This window comes from Chiroxiphia lanceolata, chromosome 2 (genome assembly GCF_009829145.1).
Source record: "Chiroxiphia lanceolata isolate bChiLan1 chromosome 2, bChiLan1.pri, whole genome shotgun sequence".
Taxonomy (NCBI): Eukaryota; Metazoa; Chordata; class Aves; order Passeriformes; family Pipridae; genus Chiroxiphia; species Chiroxiphia lanceolata.
The window spans coordinates 64,570,044-64,580,107 of NC_045638.1; the positions used below are offsets into that span (position 1 = coordinate 64,570,044).

The 10,064-nt window shown below is 43.8% G+C and overlaps 1 protein-coding gene across 1 annotated transcript; it reads right to left on the reverse strand.

The window, feature by feature from the left end:
- Nucleotides 1-3,730: 3,730 nt before the first annotated feature.
- PCDH20 (protocadherin 20) lies at nucleotides 3,731-8,950 on the reverse strand. Its single transcript, XM_032680858.1, has 2 exons — nucleotides 8,900-8,950; nucleotides 3,731-7,819 (listed from the first exon to the last, which is right to left on the reverse strand). Exons 1-2 carry the CDS (start codon nucleotides 8,948-8,950, stop codon nucleotides 5,126-5,128), a joined length of 2,745 nt encoding a protein of 914 aa, XP_032536749.1. The 3' UTR covers nucleotides 3,731-5,125.
- Between the last annotated feature and the right edge of the window lie 1,114 nt (nucleotides 8,951-10,064).

Genomic DNA, 10,064 nt, shown 5'->3' on the forward strand with positions numbered 1-10,064 from the left:
GGCTTCTGAAGTAGCATTGGATGCTGGCACATAGGTAGAGGAATCAAGAGCTGTTACTCCTGTTATGCATAAGGAGGTAAGAGTTCTCATCTCACTGGTTTTCTCTGAGGATGAATACTTACCCCAAACTTTGAAGATGGAAAAAAAGACAAAATAGTTAGGACAGTAGATTGAATTGCAAGGGCTGCTGGGAGTAGACCAACATCCAATATGATGCTTAAAATGAGAGCCCTCTACATTTGAACACAGTTGAAATAATTCCTTGTAATGTATTTCTGTTAAATGCTTGCTACTTACCAGCAGCATTACCTACCCATATGAAAACCTTCAACTTCCATATGTAGGGCTATATTTGTTTTTATAAGCAGTAGAATAAATGACTGAATGCATCATAAATGATTCAATGTTTCTTCATTCAGAACAATGTTTTCTTAGCAACTGTTTAAAGTACTATCATCAGAAAAAAACTGGAATTGAAATTTGGCCTTTAAAATGCATTCTGTGATGAAACTAGAATGCAAATATAGCAGAAATCACTGAAACATTCATATACAACATGTTAGAGAAATTATGCAGCCTATCAATCTGTAGTATAAGAATGAAGGTATTTTTCTCATCCATAATGTGAAAAACAGAGTTGTTTTATCTTATATTTTATAACATTATATTTTTATATTAGTTTATGAACCAAAATCTTTGAATCCTGCCATCTTAGAATGCAGATGGCAGTTTTATCTTCTCCGATGGTTCACTCTGGTACAGAGACAGAAAAGGAAATATCAACACTGCCCGCATAGGTATCTTTGCACATGCTTTAATTCAAAAAACTGTAAATTATGACATGTTGCAAATAATTTGAAATTTCATAACTCTGAGGAACATGTTTGGAACCTAAGTTAGAAGCTTTCAAATAGTTTCCTCAAAACATTTCCCATACTATTAAAATAAAGCATAAACCTAACTTGTGCAACTTTTATCTGTCTGAGCAACTACTACTCATATAAAAAGTACAGGACCCTACTCTGTAGGAAGTGGGGGTGCTGAATCTCTTTATTTCCACTTTAAATTTCACTAGACACCTCCTTTAAACTCAAACTATTTTGGTGAGGGACATGAACTTGCTTAGCTCCTCAAACTCCAGCTCTGAAGTATCATGGTCCAAATCAAAGTTTTTTTGTTTTAGCTGACTAATATTCGATAATTAATTGTTATGCTTTGTTTTTCTCTGTAAGTTACATGGGTGAGAAGAATGTATGTAGAAACTGCAAGAACATGCTGACAAGAACAGTAAAGGGAACATGGCAGTCAGCTTCCAGCTTGGCTCTGATAATACACCTGAATCATGAACAGAAACAGCTGGCATATTCAGCTGATGATTTCTTTGTGGCAGACATGCTGCATACGTCCGCTTATGACGAACTGCAAGGTATTTCTGTGATGCAGGCCACTGCTACCTGAAAGTTCATTGCTTTGAACCAGGAGGTAAAATACTAGTCAGGGACTACACATCATCTTCATGTGTTTGACTATTTTAATGAAATCATCCCAAAACAGCAGTTAGGGACAGAAAATTTTCAATTAAACCCTAGTCAGCAATCGAGGGTTTGTCACTGCTGTCAGAGAGGCCAGGTTTTGCTAACACTGTGCTTCTCGTTGGATGTCCTGTTAAGATAGTGGGAACTTTTCACATTCTTCTCAGTAGACTCTGGCAGAGTTGCATATTTGAACGTTGATACTGAAAAATGGACATAAAAGGCCACAAGATTGTTTTCTGAGTTTTGACATAAGAAAAAGTAACGTGCTCTAATTCTCCTTCTATCCTTTTAATCTCATCCTTTATTGATATTCAGCCAGGTGTTAGGTCACTTTCTCATCAAAACAGTAACTTCAAAGAGTTCTTTTAAAAGAATAAAATGAAGCAGAAAGAGAAGACTGATTTTCTCTGTCCACTGCCACTGGGCTCACTGCCCATTTCTTGTCTTTCATTTTTTAATTTGTTAATTCTAATGAAAAAGTGTTTGCATGGCAAGTTTAGAAAGCTTTGGCAATTCAAAACCTAAGACAACCTATTTTTTATAAAAATGAACAAGGGGCATCCACTCACCCTAATATTGTTCAATGGATACTGTAAATGAATAAGACATTTATTTTTGTGCCAGCTCAACTACCAGTGACGACAAGATTTGCATATATTTTGGCAAGTGCACTGCACAAGGTGGTGGCAAAATAGGCCTTTTATATCTGAGTCTAATTTACTTTAGTTATACTCATTAAAAATGTGTTTTCATGTGAAAAGGATGTTGGTAAGGGATACTTTGGAAACAGCAACATCACAGAAATGTTTGCTATTCAGCCAGTATCAAGAATTCTACAAGTGAGAGAGAGTACTTTTTTTTAGGAAGAAATTCCCGGGTTCTATGAACTTAAGACTCCTGTTTTGGTAAATCACTGTTAGGCGTAACATTGCACACTTAACTATCATGTTTATTACTTGCAGCTGTATGTTTTTTAAGTAACACAAACATGGAACAAAAAAAAAATCCAAACAGTTCACTGCATATTTTGCCATTTTCACAGACATTACAACAAAAGGCTCTGAGGTCACAGGTTCACAAGTAACAGTGTGTATGATGAAAGTAGATTTAAATCCATTTTCCTAATGTGTAGAAAATTATGAGTGAAATGCTTCATGAGCAGTACTTTGGTTTTAACAGGCTCATAACAGTACATTTTATTACACATTAGGAACGTGCTTGAACTAAACAAACAAAAAAAGCAACAAAACCAGCATGTTTAAACACACCTTAATCAAACAGCGTCAAGACTATGTATTTGTCAAACCTGAATAAAAGTATGTTATGTGTCTAGTGTCTCATGTTCACACACTGAGAGATCAGGTTTATGGTTTTATTGTATTTCTTAAAGTCTTGAGTTTGCTCCTGTTTAAACTGTCTTGAGAGTAGGCTCGACTGCTAATTCAAGTAAGAGAGGAGCAATAAAAAGAATCCTGTCTTTCAGTTACCTTGCTTCCTTATTGAAGAGAAAAATGCAGAGTACCGAGCTTCCTTACCACAGCAATACAGAGCATGCCTAATATCGAAGCCTGAAGATACAACGTATTTTTTCTTCAGAGATAAGAAACAATGTCTTTTTGCAGCAAACCATTTCAGGGATACACACCATTTTCATATTTTGATAATATGAAAATAAAGGAAAAAAAAAGTGATTGACCACAAAGCCCTGACAGGTTGAATTAGTTTTTCATGAAACACAGCTATCAAATTGTGCATAAACAGAAAATATTCTAACCTGGAAAAACAGCCTTTTCCCCATAGCTAGAATGGAAAAACATGGGTATTATGTTAATACGCTTACTTAGGCTAAGTAGAAGCAATATCTATAAGAAGCCCCAACATTTCAATAGGTTCAAGGTGAAGTAATGTGTCAGTCACAGAGAGGAAAATCAAAAACTGGTTGAAATTGCATTCCATACTTTTAAAACAGGTATGAGCTGAGACACCATTTCAGCATCAGCTGAAATATGACTGTCTTTGCTGATAATTTCAAAAAGTACAGCACAAACTGTCATTAATAACTTTGAAGTATACTAATTTGGGGAATTATTATGACATGTCAGACAAGAAAGCCAGCACCTAGGCATTTGTGAAATATGCATTTCTTACAACTGAAATAATATTTTTTTATAATTAAAATTCTAGGAAACAGAGAATAAGTTATTATGAAAATATATAGCTTTAATTTGCAGACATATAAACACTCTTGGTACATTACAGACATATGATGCCAGAAATCAAAATAATCAGTTTTAAGCATAACACTAATTTATCTTGTTCACACAGAGAAATTTGATGCAATCATCATACAAAAGATAGTTCTCAGCTCTTAAAATGAAGTGAAAGTAACACATCACTGTTAAAATTGCTGCTTTGTTGCAGAAGATACAGCAAAGAATAAATCATTAAGGAAATATGCCACCAGTCTTACAAGTTAGATTTTGGATCTAATCCAAAATCAAAGCCAACGAAAAGGAGCCAGGAATGGTCGCCAAAAGTCAGAAACAAGATCTTTCACATGAAATACCAATCCAGAAAGGAGCAACAGTCAGAATAAACAAAGTCCTACAATTCCTTAGAATATGAAGTGACTTTTGTTTCCATCTGGCAGATCAGATTCCAAAGTAATACATGAAAACAATCTATTACACAACCAAACTGATGGAGTACTACTGACAGATTGCTCAAAGTACAAAAAATATCACCACTCTTGTGATAACTAAAGATTTAGCCATTCTCTTGCTTCCTTGCATCTGGCATGTTTACAAGGATGAGCATGGGGCTCTGTCACTATTTGCTGTAGGAAATATTAAATATAACTTTTCCATAAAAATGACCAGCAGATTGCTGCAGCAATTGATAATGAGGGTGAAATCTGGAGAAAAATGAAAGATGATATGTCACAGCAGTTCAGATTCTCATTACAATATCTCGCATTCTTGCTCAACAGGAATTGCACTTCTTGTTAATGCCTCTTCTATCCTACTGTATAAGCTTTACTTGTGAGGTAATAAACATTCTGGTTTTTATTACTAGTGCATTTTAACATCTTTATTCTTTTAATTATACACACATTGGGACAGACATTATTTTTGTAGTAGTTAAATGTCCTGTATGCCAATAGGTATTTTATATTAAAATCAATATATTTAAAATATACTCTGTTTATCTCATGGACAGTACCTCGAACAGTTCCCTGCTCAGGAGCATCTGATGCCCTCTTGTGGTTAAAAAGACTTTTAAATCTTGAGTTTAAACAATCATCTTACCTTCCCCTTTTTTATGTTCACTGATCTTATTGATTTATGAAAGCTGGAAATGATGTCCACATCTTTATAGTCAGGGTGCTAGCTGTTAGTTACTAACATTTCATAAAAAAGCTGTACACTGAATTTGAATTTAAAAAACTGTAAACAGCTATTTACAATTATAATATTATTAAGTTATAAATTATCAGTCCTTCATTCCAACGTCTGTCAATACAAATCATGGCTAGGTGTTTCAGTGTTGTCCAGGGTTTTTCAGATGGTTGATTTATACACAAAGAAACATCAAATGTTAGAAATCTCCACTGGTTTCTTCTCCAACATGTGCAGGTTAATTCTTCCATTTAATGGGATTTGTACTTCCAAGTTTTCATCTGCTCTGTGATGCCTTTTCCCTTTTCTTAAACAAATGTAAATGCCCATCCCTGTTACCAAAGCAATTGAACCCAAGCTTATTATTGAAAGAGCTACCAAGGTAGGCATGCAGGATGCTGACTCCATTTTTTTATGTGTAGGCTCTACGGATATTTGTGGCTGCTTTTCTTCTATACTGATATCAGGCTCCTTTCTTAACAAACTTTCAATGTAGCTCTCATTGCTAACCGTATCATTGACAAAAAGGTTCACCATGACAGTGGAATGGAGAGGTTCTGGATAGCCGTGATCACTAACTTTTACAAGCAGCCGATAGAGGCCATAGTCATTTTGCATCAGTGACTCTTCCAAGGTGATATTACCAGTTTTGGGGTCGATCCTAAATGACTCAGGTCGAGGACCTCTTCTTCCTATGATACTGTAAGCTATGACTGCATTCATGCCAGTGTCCTTATCGACAGCATAGACCTCAGTAATGGGAGAGCCAGGAAGGGTAGAAGGAAGGACCAACAAGTAAGACATATTAGATTGAGGGAACAAGACCAAAGGGGGGTTATCATTAATGTCCAGAAGAAGGATAGTTATTTTTGCTGTGGAAGACAGGGCAGGATCACCACCATCGACTGCTTCAATCCACAGAACGTAGGAGCTTTGCTGCTCCCTGTCCAGGGAGACTTTAGCTCTCAAAACTCCTTTTCCAGTATCTATGACAAAAATATCACTTCCATTCAGAACCGAAAGGGCAACCCATCCATTTTGTCCTGCATCAGCATCTGTGACACTTATAACTCCAATTTCACCAAAACCTGGAAAGTTTTCTGGTACAAAAAAGCTGAAATCCTTATTTATAAATCTTGGACTGTTATCATTTTTATCCAATACAGTGATGGCAACCGTTGCTATTGATTCTCTTGGAGGGAAGCCAGAATCTACTGCTTTGACAGTATATCTGTATTTTTCTTTTTCTTCTCTGTCCAGCTGGGTGGAAACTGTAAGAACTCCTGTGGTTTTATCTAAAGCAAAATAGGAAGGGGCATCAGGACCTAAGAAATAGGACACTTGCCCTCTTTCTCCACTGTCAGCATCAGTAGCATGCAGTTTGGTCAAAAAAGCATTGGGAACATTGTTCTCTTCAATGGACAATTCTATCAGCTGTTCAGAGAAAACTGGTGAATTGTCGTTGTCATCCAGGACCTGTACTTTGATTACTTTGTTGACACGAAATCCTTCTGAGTTCCATGCAACTACAGAAATTTCATACAGTTGCTGTGTCTCAAAGTCCAAAGGCTTTATGGTCTCCAACAGATATTCATTGTTGTATGGTTTGTATGGTGAAAGTCTGAAAGGCCCATCACCATCCAAATAGCAACTGACTTTATATTTTTCATCGGGGTCTTTGATGGTAAAAAATGCTATAGGTGTGTTGATAGGCTCCAGTTCCTTTAAGTAAACCACCCCTTCCACTTCATTAGCTATGAAACGAGGGACAACTTCAGGTGGCCTCATCATGACTTTGATGATGGTCACTAGAACTGTGATCACGGCAGGGATACATCCAGGGCCATTGCCCAGTATGATCAGCCTGTGTAGCTTTGGAGTGTCCCCATCAACTTTAGTGGAGAGTGTGATGGCTCCTGTGCTTTCATTCAGATGGAACAAGTCTCTGGATGGCTGGTGGACCTTCTGGCTGTAGGAGTAGGTGACCTGGGCATTGGATCCAAGGTCCATGTCTACTGCGTGGACAGTAGCCACATGTGTCCCGAGGCTGGAATTCCCATAAAGGGTGACGTTGAGCTGCGAGTCATTGAACTGCGGGCAGTTGTCATTGATGTCGCTGATGCCAATAGTGAGGGTGGCACTGCCCACGAGCGGAGGCGTGCCCCCATCCTCAGCAACGATGACTGTGACATACTCCTCCTGTGTTTCCCTGTCCAGTGCCCCCATAACAATCAGGTAGGGAGTCCTCTCCCCACTCTCATTCTCCTCCACATCCAGGGTGAAGACACCATAGTTATCTCGCAGGCGGTAAGTCTGGACACCATTAGTGCCCATGTCAGGGTCAAGGGCTGGGTGCTCAATAGCCAGGCGGGTGTTCACAGGCGCATTCTCGGGCACCGAGAGATGGATGTGGGACACAGGGAAGCGGGGAGCATTGTCGTTGACATCACGAATAGCAATTTTTACCTTCACCAGGCGAAAGTACTCCTGTGGCAGTACCAGTACATCCAGCAGCAGTAGGCATGGCTCGGATGAGGGGGAGGAAAAGGAGACAGCAGATGATCCAAAGATGGTGGCCCCACTGCTTTCCACGCATAGAGCTTCCCTGTCGATTTCCACGGCCGAGGTGTGCAGCTCCCCAGAGCGGTTGTCCAGCTGCACATACTGTCCCCCCAAACCATGGGAGGCCAGAGTGAAGGAGAGTGGGGGCCGCGGGGCCACAGGGTGCTGCCCACCAGCCGTTGGGAGCCGCAGGTCACGGGCCAGGCTGCCGATCAGCACCCCAGCAGGCAGCCCCTCGTTGAGGCTGTAGAAGAGCTCGGTCGCACGGCTGTAACTGGCAAAGCAGTTGAAAGGCCCAACGAAGAGCAAGAAGAGGAGCAAGTGCTGAGAAGAGAGAGGCACACGTGTGTGAGGAAGGGGTGGCGCCTCCCCCTGCCCACTGCCTCCCCCACTGCCACTTCGAGCAGAGAGTGCTGCATCTGCAACATGAAGTCATCCTCCCTCTCCCCACCATCTTCTCCTTCCAGTACAGCAGGTACTTCCAGGGCATCACCATCTGTACCCTCCAGGCAACACCAGCTGCATTCCCCACAGCAAATACGCACTGCTAGAATGGCCCGGAGGCACCGTGACTCCCCCCGCCCCCCAGCAGCACTTGCGCCCCGACGTGCCATCTTCCGTCTTCCCTCCGCCCCAAGCTCTCACCAGCAGACCTCCCCTCCCCACCACAAGCGCATCCCAAACGAGGGCAACCCACTGCGCACCCCCAAACAGTTGCTCGTTCTCTTCCCCTACCACAGCAGGAATGTGACACGCGTCCCTTGCTCCCCCTACCCCATGCCCCGTCCCGAAACCTGTTTTTCCGCATGCCCAGGGGCCCGCGGTGCAGCGGAGGCACCTCGCAGCCCGCAGGGGTCCCGGCGGAGGTGCCGCGCTCCAAGCGGGTCCCTGCGTCCCGCGACCGCGGCGCCAGCGGCTCCAGCCTCGCCGCCACACATCTCCGGCCGCCCCTCGGGGTCCCCTCTGCTGCCGGCGGAAAACACGAGCTGCAGAGCGGAGCCGCGGAGGGGCTGCGCGGAGAAAGTTACCCGCGTTGGTGCCCGCGTCGCCCACTCCTCACAAATGGAAAGGGGCTCCCCGAAAGTAACTTCGGGCATCCTCCCCACGGAGGAAATTTTTCCTCCTTCCCCTCTTTCTAATCACCCATTCCCCCTTTTCGCGGCTCCGTCACAACCCGCTTCGGCAGCAGCAACAAAAATAAACTTTTCACGGCTGCTCTGATCTTTGGCGATCGGATCCAAGAGAAAAAGACCCAATAAACATATACACGTATATACGGTTTTTCGGGTTGTTTTGTGGTGGGGTTTTTTTTTGCCAATTCGTTGCCGATTTCGCTGCTGCGTGCGAAGTCGGGCTCGGGTGGCCGGCCGCGGCACTTCCCCCCTCGCTCCGCCCGGCCCTCACCTGCAGGCTGCCGCGGGCGGTGGGGCTGCCGCGACCGCCCGGGGGCCCCATGCCCGGCCGCCGCTGCCGCCGCCGGCTGCGCCCCCGCAGCCCGCCCGCTCCGCCGCCCGCCCGGCGCTTCTCCTCCCCGCGGCTGCACATTCCCCCGCCACCGCCGCCGCCGCGCTGGGCTGGGCTCTGCGCGCCGCCCAGGACACTCCTCCTCCGCTCCGCTCCGCTCGGGAGGGCTCCGCCGCGGCGGGGAGGGCAGGAGCGAGGGAACAGTCACGGGCACGGCTGGGAGGAGGAAGGAGGGCGGAGGCTGCGGCAGCGCCGCGGTGAGCGGTCAGTGGTCAGGGAGCGGGGCGGGCGGGCAGCGGGCAGCGCTGAGCCCAGCGGCGCGGCCACACCGGGGAGAGAGGCCGTGCGAGTGTGTCTGGGTGCGCGCCCGCGGGCAGCGCCAGGAACAGGGAAAGAACGTGCCCCCCTCTGGAAACTGAGGTGGGAAAAAGATATTAAAAAATAAAATAAGCTCGGGTCGCCCTTCTGCTGTGGAAATATTGAGAGGGACTTTTTACACGGGCAGGCAGCTTTAAACTAAGAAGAGAGATTTAAATTAGATGTTAAGAAGAAATTCTTTACTCAGAGGGTAGCGAGATTGCCCAAAGAAGCTGTGGGTGCCCCAGCCCTGGAAGTGTTCAAGGAGAGGTTGGATGGGGCCCTGAGCAACGTGATCTGGTGGGTGGCATCCCTGCCCTTACCAGGGAGGTTGAAACTGGATGATCTTTAAAGTCCCTTCCAACACAAACCATTCTATGATTCTATGTTGTGATGTGAGTGTTAGCAGACAGATCGAGAATTAACAGCTGCCTTGGCGGTGCTGAGCCTTGGTGAATATTGAGCAGCTTGTGTCTGCATGAAATGAAAGCCACGTTTTCTAGGAGTTTGCAAGCATTTGGTTGGTGGAAAGTGCGTGTCCTGCCGAAGTAGAAGAGCAACTGTGATTATCTACTGTCTAAGAACTCGAAGGTCCCCTGCAGTGGAAAGTTCTGTGCTTTCATTTTATACACTCCAGTCACTGTTGTCTAGACTATAAGCCTGCCATAGAACTAGACGTGAAATTATCAACGCAGAAAACTTTAGGTAGCACAAAACCAATTACACATTTCTTTAACATCTTGGACTA